Source organism: Xyrauchen texanus, chromosome 17 (genome assembly GCF_025860055.1).
Source record: "Xyrauchen texanus isolate HMW12.3.18 chromosome 17, RBS_HiC_50CHRs, whole genome shotgun sequence".
NCBI classification, from domain to species: domain Eukaryota; kingdom Metazoa; phylum Chordata; class Actinopteri; order Cypriniformes; family Catostomidae; genus Xyrauchen; species Xyrauchen texanus.
Window position 1 is genome coordinate 19,210,141 of NC_068292.1, and position 13,032 is coordinate 19,223,172.

The window sequence follows — 13,032 nt, forward strand, 5'->3', positions numbered from 1 at the left end:
ACATACTACACCTATTCTGCCATTACACACCCTTGCTTCTGTATAACAAACTTATATTTGTATATTTTATATATATATATATATATATATATATATATATATATATATATATATATATATATATATATATATATTTTTTTTTATTCACTTTTATTTTATTCTATTTTTTGTATTATTATCTCTGTCTTTGTTTGTGCACTTGAAGCTTTTGTCACCAAAACAAATTCCTTGTATGTGTAAGCATACTTGGCAATAAAGCTAATTCTGATTCTGATTCTGAGTTACCATAACCTTTCTGTCAGTTTGAACCAGTCTGGCCATTCTTCGTTGACCTCTCTCTTCAACAAGGTGTTTCTGTCTGCAGAACTGTCAGTCACTGGATGTTTTTTGTTTTGATTTTGGCACCATTCTGAGTAAACTCTAGAGACTATTGTGTGTGAAAATCCCAGGAGATCTGCAGTTACAGAAATACTCAAACCAGCACGTCTGGCATCAACAATCATGCCACGGTCGAAATCTCTGAGATCACATTTTTCCCCATTCTGATGGTTATTGTGAACGTTAAATGAAGCTCCTGATCTGCAGATCTGCATTATCTGCCTGATTTTATGCGTTTAGATAATCGCATAAATAAATACAGTAGGTGTACAGGTGTACCTAGTGGTCACTGAGAAATAATGTAAATATATGACAACATTTTTTATTAGAGCTACTAAGTAAGAAAATAAGGGGGGGGGGGGGGCTACATCTTCATAATGCGAAACCACACTAATGAATAACGTAGTTTCTTGATCTAAATAGTAATTTTCTGTTACATGTCATATGAAATGCTTAAAAAGATATTCGACACTACACATACATGACAGTCTGTTTAGCTGCATGTTTAGGAACGCCTACATTGATACAGTGTGCCTTTAGTTTCTGAGCGCAGAGACGCAATGATCTTGTAGAGCCTAATATTGTGCTTTGTGATAGTTACAGCTCAGTTAGATGCAGGCCAATTTTGTCCCTTTTTGCACACGTCAGTAAAGTGGTGCCGGTTGCGCGGAGAGGATCATAACTCAGCCGCTCCCATTCCTCACATCCCTCTGCTCTCCTCATTGTGCTCTGCTGACTCAGTGCCTTAAGCATCAGCCGCTCTCAACGCCACTGGCACAATCCACGATCATTGTGGAAATTAATACGCATTCGAGAAAGGATACCATGGCCAAAACAGCTATCGGTGAGTATTGCGCATTTCTTGATAAGCCTACATTATTTTTAATTAATTGGTGCATTTGGAAATATGGGGGTTGAGTCTAACCAAAAGAACGGACCGATGGTTATAAACCATGTCAAAACCGAGCGATGCAATAATATTTACGAAAAGCATTTTTTACTATTTGTTAAATATGTTTTTGCATGGCTTGGGTTTCCATATAGTGGACTATATGCATATCCTACGAGATATTCGGAGGCATCATAAGATGCGTATCGTTTTTTTATGGTCTTTAATAATACACACTAAATGTAATTTGTGAAATGTCAATTAAAATGAATAGTGTACGGTTTTAAGTGACATTGTTTGTTGGAAGACTGGCGATGGCGCACCTGCTCCTTCTGCCTCATATCATAATGCAGAAAGACCGCACCCAAGAAATCGGCATCTTAACACAGCCCAGGCAATTTACCCAGAAAACCCCTACAAATACCTCCTTATAGAGCATTTACCAGAGTAACTCAAATTTAACAAGCGATTATTGTTTTCACTCATTAGGACATTTAGATCTGCCTTTTCCCCTCTTTTTTTTTTTTTTTTTATTACGGATGCGTTAATGTCAGCGTCCTTGTTTCAAAGAAATGTAGTGTGAGTGCTGACATAGGCTGGAATAAGATCTAATCAAGGTGACAGATTCGCTTATACCATTTACCTCCATTTGAATGATTAATTAGCTTCTTTATTGACTAAAAAACGGATTAATATGGCTGATCTGAGAAATAGCAAATACTGTAGGCCAAGCTCAATTCTCTTTCATTTGGAAGCAAATCATTACATACAGACCTGTTTAAATATAACAGCATCAATAAAACATTGATACAGCTCTCGTTTCAGTGATTAACCTAGGGAAACATGTTCCTAAAGGCTACATAATAGTTTCTGATCTTTTGTTCTTATTTCCACAGTACAACCAACCTGTATTTAATTGTGGAGTCTTCCAGATCCATACATTTCTGACCAGCTGGCATGGGTGGCACTATGATTTCACTGTTTCATTTGTTTATTTTTCAACACAGGGATTCGGGTAGCCTGTAAAATTAGAGATGCTGTAAAGTCACCTTTCAGAATCTATCATGGGCCTGTTGTGTCAGGATTTATTGATCTCAGTCGAGGGCTCCGTGCAGCAGGCCTGGTTGTTGATATTGAAGAGAATGGCTAGAGATTTGCAGGGGACTGAGTGGATGCAGACTGGGAGGCTGGCCAGCCCTGCAGTAATGGAATGCTGCACATGGTGGCCTTTGCAGCACCAGACAATTAAGTATTGACAGCATGTGGACAGTGCCGGATATTTCATACAGGGTTCCTGTCTCAGTTTGCGTGTCTTGGCAGGAAATTGCTCTTGCATGTTAATCTGAGACCAGTTTGGAGATAATAAAATGTGAAAGTATGGGACTGGCGACTATTGTCTTCACATGTCTTTTGTCCCAATGTGGGACAAAATTGTTTAGTGTCTGCTAGTCTGAATTGCTTCTGCCTTTAATTCTTTAGCTGGGCTGTTCAGGATGTGCTTGTAATCTGTAAAAGGCTACAGAGGGGCAGGAAATGAGCAGTGTCATTAGTGTCCCTTCTGCATTTTTCATGAGTCTACAAGCTCAATTTGCTTGAATGTACAGTGGATGCCATTTGTGTGACTGTTTGATGGTAATTTGAAGGTTTCCTGATATTCTTTGTGGTATTCTAGCTGGTTTATTACATCTCAATTTCAGTTTATTATCACTTATCAGAAACTATATATGGTGTTGGGAAATACAAATTTTCCAAATCGTTTTGGTTGTCCACTGAAATACTAACATTAGAATCAGAGTGTCTTTTATTTGCCAGTATGTGCAAGGTACCAGAATTGACATTTTTTCACATACAGTATACCTTGGCTGTAAACTATACTTTACTATACTATACTATGCTATACTATACTATACATGATACAGTACAATATAAAAATAAATTAACTGATTAAATTCAGTTTTTGACATAAATAAGATTAAAATTTCCCCTGCTGTAATTAAAACCACATCCTATTGGAATGAGCTAATTGAGTTAAAGTAGCAGAGCCAATCATTAGACAATATGTATCAACCAGTTGAAGTATCAGACAGCCATTCACGGAGATTATGTTTGGATCCTGTTGTATAAAGTGAAGTACATGGTATACTATATCTGCCAATTGAATCCCACTGAGTCGTAGAGAGACCTGGCAATATACTCTAGCTTGGAAACTTCATCAAATTTGTGCTTTAGTAGACATGTGATTATTACTAACAAGAGTCCAATTTTCTCTTGTTCCAGCATACAAGGAAAAGATGAAGGAGCTGTCCATGCTCTCGCTCATTTGCTCCTGTTTCAGCCCACAGATACGCAACAACATTGCCCATGAATTTGAAGGTAATTAAGAGATCAATAATTTGTTTTAAAAAAATATGTTTGCCTTTATCCAAAGTCCCTTATAATATAGATACAATCATTTTGCAAGAATTTGTAACTTATATTTTACCATTATTGATGATTTATCTGTATGCTTTCATGATAATAATAATAATATTTATCATGAGAATCTTAATTAATGCAGCTCTTCATTGACAACATAAATTAATTGAAACTTGGATTAAAGGAATATTCTGGGTTCAATAAAAGTCAAGCTCAATCGACAGCATTTGTGGAATAATATTGAATGTCACAAAAATATATTTAGACAAATCTGTCCTTTTCTTTAAAAAAAGCAAAAATCTGTGTTCCATTGAAGCACTTACAATGGAAGTGAATGGGGCTAAGCTATAAACATTAACTTACTATTTCAAATGTAGTGTAGCCACAAGATGTAAACGATGCATGTGTTAACATGATTTTAGTGTGATAAAATCGCTTACTAACTTTTTCTGTGTAAAGTTAGAGCCAATTTTACAACTTTGCTGCATGACAACGTAACCCTGTAATCCCGCAAAAGATTTGAACAATATTTCTAGCATTTACAGTTAGATGTGCCTGCAGTGCTGGAGTCACCATAATTATTTTGTGCTGTATATTGACAGCAAAGTGAAAATATTACTGCATTTAAATCAAAACTTATGCTATTAAACTTGGGGAAAATACCCACCTGTGCTAGTTTTTTATGCTCTTTGCAGATGACGAGTTGTCCCATAATTATATCAAATGTCATTTCTTTCTGTCTTTACTGCAGTCAGTGGTGCCTATTTTCGATAAAAACACAGTATGCACACCTCTTCAGTCTCTACTACACCACTGGAGTTCTATGTATACAGTATGGCTATTTGACATCTGTGATTGTCTTGTAGATATGGAAGTAAAGCCCATAAACAAAAGGGCCTCAGGCCAGGCTTTTGAGGTGATCTTGAAACCACCCTCACCAGTGTCAGATGTGACTCACAGCATCACCTCCCCTCCAAAGAAGAGGGATGTCTCGCTGGAGGACATCCAGAAGAAGTTGGAGGCTGCTGAGGATCGCCGGAGGGTGGGTGGAACTTTTCAAATGACATAACTTAATGTATTAATATTTTAATCTGTTATTTATGTGTTTTTTGTGAGGTACAAATATACAGTATACCACTTTGTATAAAGAAAGTGTCTTGAATGTTATTGGGAATATTTGACTAAGAACAAAGCCAACTACATTTAAAGGAATAGTTCACCCAAAAATGCAAATTCTCTTATCTTTTACTCACCCTCGTGCCATCTAAGATGAGTGTGACTTTGTTCTCCTGCAGACCACAAATTAAGATTTTTAGAAGAATATCTCAGCTCTGTAGGTCTTCACAATGCAAGTAAATTGTTAAGGTTGAAATATCACATAAAGGTGGCAGAAAAGTAATCCATACCATTCCAGTGGTTTAATCAATGTCTTCTGATGCGATCCAATCGGTTTTGGTTGAGAACAAACCAAAATATAACTCCTTTTTCACTCTACTGAACATCTTGCCATTGCAGTCTCTAGGCATGATCATGATTTCAAGCTCGATTAGATTTCCTGGTGCTCGATGCATGTGCAGAGCTCTATATTGTCCTAGGAATTGTAATCAACATCGAAATCATGATCACCAAAGAGACAGATATGATTGGATTGCTTCAGAAGACATGGATTTAACCACTGGAGTCATATGGATTACTTTTATGCTGCCTTAATGTGATATTTCATCCTTAACCATTCACTTGCATTGTTAGGACCTGCAGAGCTGAGATTTTCTTTTTTTAAATCTAAATTTGTGTTCTGCAGAATAAAGAAAGGCATATAGATCTGGGATGGCATGAAGGTGAGTGAAGGATGAGATAATTTTCATTTTTGAGTGAAGGATCCCTTTAAAATTTTAACTTCATGAAATGTATTGTCTGTTTGTTTGATGCTTATCTATATAATGACTTTCTGCAACAGTCCCAGGAAGCTCAGGTGCTCAAAGCTCTGGCTGAGAAACGTGATCACGAGAGGGATGTACTCCTCAAAGCCATGGAGGAAAACAGCAACTTCAGCAAGATGGCAGAGGAGAAGCTCATTCAGAAGATGGAGCAGATCAAGGAAAACCGTGAGGCCCACCTGGCATCCATGATGGAACGTTTGCATGAGAAGGTGAGTAAAACTAGCAGAGACTCAAGGTAGAATCAAGAAATGCTGTTTCCTCAGTCATGTCAGCTATAATAAAATACTGAAAACTGTTGATAGACCAAAATATTTGGAATTTTTAGATCATCAGTATTGGTTTGGCCAATAAAATGAGTGTGAGTTCTCATTTTCTGTTTTCAAATATATTTGTGTGTGAATTTTAAGTAAATATTGTGTAAAATAAATTATTATTTCTGTAATTGTGTGGAAGTCTCCATTGGCATCATATTATTATTGTATAATATATCGGCATTGTATCTGCTATCAGCTATTCTGCTCTCTAGATACCAGCAATGGAATCGGCCATTGAAAAACCCATTTTAGTCAACCACTAGTAAAGACACTCACACTTGAGACTATATTTTCTACGTTGATCTGTGCATGCCAGTGTTCACTGCTGATAAAAAATGCCTTTATGGTATTCATAGAAGCACTTTCCGGTGTTGAATGAATAACCAATATTATGGTGTTTGTCGTACTAAGCATGCTTTTGACCCTGTCAGGAGCGGCATGCTGCAATCGTCCGCAGGAACAAGGAGCTGAGGGAAGCGCTAATAGCGTGAAGTTCTCCTCCTCACACCCTTCATCAACCAACTTGTCATCCTATCTTGCTCACACACACTCACACACAAACACTGGAAAAAACAGTCAAAAACGTCTAGTATCACACTCATACTGTTTGAAAGCTCTTGCTTGATTTCATAGACTAATGGGAAGACACAAGTTTTATTTTGTAAATACCTTTTTATCTCTATCTATCTATCTATCTATCTATCTATCTATCTATCTATCTATCTATCTATCTATCTATCTATCTATCTATCTATCTATCTATCTATCTATCTATCTATCTATCTATCTATCTATCTATCTATCTATCTGATCAGATTGAATGATAACAAATCAAATGTATCAAATCTATGCGATAAAGTGTTAAGTTAATTATTTGACTATTATCATATCATTATTATAGTTTGTTCAGGCACGTCTGGTTTGATCATGTGAAAGGTGTTGATGATGTGAGTAAGCTGCTTGCTTACATTTGCGGTGTTAAATTATGTAAAGTTTGGTGTAATTGTGAAGAATGCAACAAGCTTCAGTGCTCAAGCCCAAGGTATAGGCTTACCTTTTAAATCAAACATGCCAACATGCCAAGACTCATGAATATACAGTGCACTTAAGTTTATTTACAGCATGATCAAGACACAGATACTTTTTCCTGAACATAGCTTGAAAGATGAGTACTGAAATAAATAAAACATTTTAAAGGAATAGTTCACCCAAAAATGAAAATTCTCTCATCATTTACTCTCTGTAAATCACATAAATTACATAATTGACTTTCTTTCATCTGCACAACACAAATTATCATTTTTAGAAGAATATTTCAGTTCTGTAGGTCCAGACAATGCAAGTGAATGTTAACCAAAACTCAAAACGCACATAAAGGCAGCATAAAAGTAATCCATAAGACTCCAGGGGTTAAATCAATGTCTTCTGATGCGATATGATAGATGTCTGTGAGAAACAGATCAATATTTAAGTCCTTTTTTACTATCAATCTCCACCTTTGACCAGCCTCGACCAGTAGGTGGCAAAATGCACAAATAATGCAGATCGCCAAAAAACAAAAGAAGAAGAATGTGGAAGTGAAAGTGGAGATTTATAGTAAAAAAGGACTCAAGTATTGATCTGTTTCTCACACACACCTGTCATATCACTTCTGAAGACATTAATTTAAACACTGGAGTCGTATGGATTTGTTTGCTCTTCTGCCTTTATGTGCTTTTCGAAGCTTCATCGTTCTGACCACAAATTCATAGGCATTGTATGAGATGAGAGCTGAAATATTCTTCTAAAAATCTTAATTTGTGTTCTGCACAAGAAAAAATGCCATACACATCTGGGATGGCATGAGGGTGAGAAAATAATGAGAGAACTAATCCTTTAATAGTAACTAATTGGTAAACTACATTTCACATGTATTTTAGTTTCTTGGTTTTAATATCCTCAGTCAAATTAAATATCACTCTCTTGAAATGTTATGAACGTCTGCATGTCAACTTCTGCAAATCTACTCTTTCATTGTCTGACTTTGGGATACACAGCACCCTTTTTGGATTTCTGACTAGATAGCTTGACTTAGTCTGTGTTATGATTATTATGAAAAATAGTTTCATAATAACAGTTCAAATAACAGAACAAACAGTTCCTTCACAGATTTTCTTTTTGTTAACTTGGCTCACATCCTTACATTGAATGACTCAAGCCTTTGGCACTCAAGGTTGATGTTTGTCATCTCTCTATGGCAGGAGTAGACATCTTCATTAGTACAGCGGTGTAATTAAGGGAGTTGTTTCTCCCCGAATGTTTTGTCATCTGTCTGGCTTGATAAATTTGGTATCTTTACCAGCTGAATGTGTCCTCATTTGCTCCAAAGTACAGCCTTTGATGTGTGACTATTTTCTATTTTATTTATTTTGATGTAAAGAGTGTGTGTGTGTGTGTGTGTGTGTGTGTGTCTGTCCATGTCCATTCTAGGTTGACCAAGCATTTGTGTCCTTTCTCTTTGGAAGTGAAGTGATAGGACGATGCAGAATATGCACTGAATGATTATTATTGTTTTTTTTTTAAATCACTGTCTCCTCTATAAATATGCTTGAAGCATCTTCGGCTGCCAAATTTACCCCCCTCCCCTTCATTTCTCTGTGTGCAAACTTTGGTGAAAATAAAGGATTGGAGTTCTGTGAACCATGGCAAGCTGTTATTTGACTTTTTTTTTTTTTAAATTATGCATACATATGGCATTGCTGCATCAGGAGATGACAGCAAACCTCTGATGACTGAGTAAAATTGCCTGCTATGAACAGAAAAGCCCTTACCTTAAAAACACTGTGAAGATGGTATCCCTCTGCTCTCCACGTGTGTCTCTGCCATGATACAATAACTGTACAAAAATCCCTTGGCACAGTGGGACAATATTATCCTTACTCTGGCCTCAGAGGTCTGAGTATGCAACCAGATAAAAGATGGTATAAAAGGGAGCACAGATCAAATTAATCCCAAACCACCAATTTAAATCTCTTGCAAATTCACTTCTCAGCAATCTAAAAGACCATAAAATGAATACCATAAAACTTATGATGTTCTCCAAGGTATAAGAAAGATTGGACTATATTCTTAGCTCTCTAATATTCTTTCCTGGCACCCAGTGGTTACAGATTAGTAATCTTAAAAGACTAAATGTGTACATGCTTGATTTTAATGTTTGATAAATGAGTCATTATTAATCAATTAGTAATCTAGATTACTAGATTATTATCTAGTAGTAATCTATTAGGCATTATTAATGACTATATTTCATGGTGTAATTAATAAACTAATAATATATTTGATATTATCACATTGTCTTCTCAAAATGCACATCTGACTTTAAGCCTATGGATATTGAAATGAATCAATGTAATTGTTTCTAGAAATGAGAGAGTAAAATAACAACATTGAAGGTTACTGGACTACATGGCTTTTTAAGATAAATATTTTGTTAATTATAACTCTCCCAGTTTTTTTTGCTTGGCAATCTATGCAATCAAATGAACTAATGACTGCAATCATTTATTAGGAAAATGTGTGGACTTTGTGTAATCCGCTCTACACAGCATGCAACTCTACCAGTGAGAGTGTCCTCTTCCCAAATTCCAACCTGTTGGAAAATATGCAGTAGGCACTAATTGATTTAACTTTGCTGGCAGTAGAACAATCAATAAAATATCCAGTTCGATGCAAAAGCCTTTTATTGCTCAACACATTTCCCCCTCTTTTCCTCTCTTCAGATTCTGTTGACAATTCCCTTCCTTCTCTTTCATTTAAAGTATTCTGTGCTTCATTATTATGGTTTATTCCAAATTCTCAATTTCCAATAATTCCAATAAGAATTTATCAATTCCAATGAAAATGTATGTGTGCTGTTTTCAAGTGCCACACTACACTGTTTGTGAGGGGAGCAAGTTAATTTGTCATTTCTTATGCATGTGCATATAGACTCACATTCAATCACTGACTTCTCTTATTTGATGCAAATGCAAACACCTTTTTTGTTGTTGTAAAGGACTGTTGACAGTCCAAAGGACAGCCACGCTTGTTCATAATTTATTACTAAATTGACTCTTGTAGGTCAGAGACTGGACATCAACACTTACATGAATAATTAGGGGAAACAATTTCTCTGTGTAATTAATCTATAAATTGAATCTGAGTTCCATGCCAAAGCCCCTGTGCACCAAACATACCATGTATCATTTCTGGGTTCACCAAGGCAAATTGTCTCAGAAAAAATGCATTGAAATGAAACTGAAACATGAGTCTTTACATTTCCTAATGAGAAGTCCACTGCTGTAAATTGCGTCAGTATATAATTACACAGCTGAGCATGCTAATTAGACATGGAAAGAGAAAATAATATTCTAATGATTTTAGTGGTCATTATCTAGTAGCCTCATTTTGTCTTGGAGAGAAATGGGAAGAGCCATAAAATTGCGCAAGAACAAGAACATCAATCCTTTATTAGGGAAACATTTGGTCAAAAAGCACTAATAAAGAACATATAATAGAAATGAGAAAATTATAAAGAACGGGCATCAGTGTTTAATGTGTATTTGAGTGTGTTAGGTTTTGAGATATTTCAAGCCATAGAAAGTAAAAGTCATAGCAAGGCAAAGACATATGCCTTCCAACAATAACATTACTTCCAATAAAAAAAACAATAATATATATATATAAATAATAAGAATGACTCAATACAATGGCAAAAGGCAATTGGAATCTGTTTGGAAATTGTGGATGAATTATTGGAAGAAATATTGACAGCATATACCCAGGTAAAGTAGCATTTCCTTGTACTTAAAATGTAATCTATAAAAATGCATAATTGTTTCATTGTTTTGTTTACATAAAGTATAAATGTTGAAAACATAAAATCAAACCGCCTTACATAGACACATATTTATTGCCCATTGTAGTAACTATAGCCTACACTTACTAATGAACTACTACTAATACAATTCCAAGACACAATGCAATTTCACTGGTGAATTGAAAGACAGTGATTAAACCATGATTTAAATTGAATATCAAAATGTATGCATTATTTAGATGTGACACAGCTAAACCTACATGGTTTTGTCTGACAATGTTCACACAAACAAAGTCTTTAACAAGCTACAGGTTTTGCTGTTGATGTTGGTCTTTTAGCTCGCATAATATATAAATAATATAAAGCTAAAAGACATTCCTTTGTCTATTATATAGTATTTGTTATAATACTTCTATAATAGAATAGAATATATTCTATAATATATTCTATAATAGTCTATCAGATACTCCCCCTTTCAAAATGTGTTAACCAATCAAATTCCTTAATATCATATCCAGCGTCCATGATTGGCCGGTGAGTGAGGACTCTTATCTCTAAACTCTTTAAATCCCCCTCCCCCTATGAATACAGGAAAGCTGTAGGTAAGTCAGACATAGACTATATAAGATTAGGTGTGAATTGATATTTTGTTACGTTAAAAAAATAAAAAATTTTAATTGACTTTTGGAATCCAAATTTTCAGTTATATAAATTGTCCAGTTATATGGTCATGCACCTGCTGCAATCACAGTGACTGGATAGTGCTGCGGTATTTGTTTCAAAAATTGCTCAATTGTATGCCAAGAAAACTTGTATGTATACACAGGTGCTGGTTTGCCTCTCGGCAAATAGCAAACCTGGCAAAAATTTTAAAGAATTAAATTCAAATTAGATGAAGAATTTGATGAGACAATAGCAGATGACAGAAAAGTGAGGGTAATGCCATACTTTGATTATAATTGAAACATCAATTTAAATTAATTAATTGTTCATTATTTCTTAAGCAATAATCATGTTTACCTTCATTTTCATTCATTCCATTATTCTCCACTTCAGACTACCATGAGCCTTGTAGATGGTAAACTTATTCAAAAGCAGACTTGGCAGGGGAATAATCGTAAGAGAGATTCAAGAGTCAAAAATGATAGTGGTATGTGTACAAATGATTAACACTCTGCCTGATCTGGTGAAACAGCAAGCTACTGAATATGGAAACCTTTGACATATTTCAAAATGACTTAAGAATTGTTCTCTTTATTATTTAATTTTATTAGGAAACCATGACTTGTTGAGTGTTCATTAGGCCACATCCAAGTGTTACTGCCTTTGTTAAGAGTGCTGCTAATCTCTGTTTCTTCCTCTCTCACATTCATCTCCTCAGAAATGCAACACGGATGATGTGGTCGCCATCAGAACATACGAGAAAGATGTTTAAGAACTCATTCGATTTGAATATGGTAGAATTTAACTTCTCTTAATTTGCTGTGAAATATTAATAGTTTTCTTGCAATAAAATACTTTTTTAGCTTTATAAAAACAACAACATTAATAAGAATAAAAAAAAAAAACTAAAAATGGGCCTTGGATGTATTTTTTCTTTTGCCAATATAAGAATCGAATATGTGAAAGAAAACGTGAGGCATTGGAAAATAACTGAATAACAAATAATAATATTAAATGTATATTTCAGTAAAATAACACTAGTATAAATACCATTAAATATATCCTGATAAAATCTAGAGTAGAAGTTTGCAAATAGAGTCTGTTAAAAAGATAATCACCAAGATCACTAAGGCTGGAGTCAAACAAATTCATTTCTTTAAAGAGATGCTCACCCTCATGTTGTTCCAAACCCATATGACTATGTTTTCCTCTGTGGAACACTAAAGGAGATGTTAGGCAGACTGTCAGCCTCAGTCACCATTCACTTTCACTTTAAGGAAAAATATGCAATGAAATTGACTGGTGACTCAAACTAACAAATGCCTTTCTATATCCTTTTTTTCACAGAAGGAAATCCACATGACTTTGGAACAACAAGAGGCTGTGTAAATGGCAGCTTTGTGGCTAACTATTCCTTTAACAGTCTTTTCTCAGTTTTCTCAAAGGAAATCAATGCACTCCTGGATCTTACCTTGATTACAGTCTACAATCAGTATTATTTAGAATTGCCATTACCAGATTATCAGTAGGCTATGCAGCATGTTAGCTGATGAGAGCCAGGATTCTTCAGATGTGAGGAAAAATAAACAAAGC

At 35.2% G+C, this 13,032-nt stretch overlaps 1 protein-coding gene across 1 annotated transcript; it reads left to right on the top strand.

Moving 5' to 3' along the window:
• The first annotated feature begins 944 nt into the window (after nucleotides 1-944).
• Nucleotides 945-8,615, top strand: LOC127657575 (stathmin-2-like). The gene is made up of 5 exons (XM_052146432.1): nucleotides 945-1,222; nucleotides 3,545-3,640; nucleotides 4,549-4,724; nucleotides 5,640-5,831; nucleotides 6,368-8,615. The coding sequence occupies exons 1-5, from the start codon at nucleotides 1,204-1,206 to the stop codon at nucleotides 6,425-6,427; spliced, it is 543 nt and encodes a 180-aa protein (XP_052002392.1). The 5' UTR covers nucleotides 945-1,203; the 3' UTR covers nucleotides 6,428-8,615.
• The last annotated feature ends 4,417 nt before the right edge of the window (nucleotides 8,616-13,032 follow it).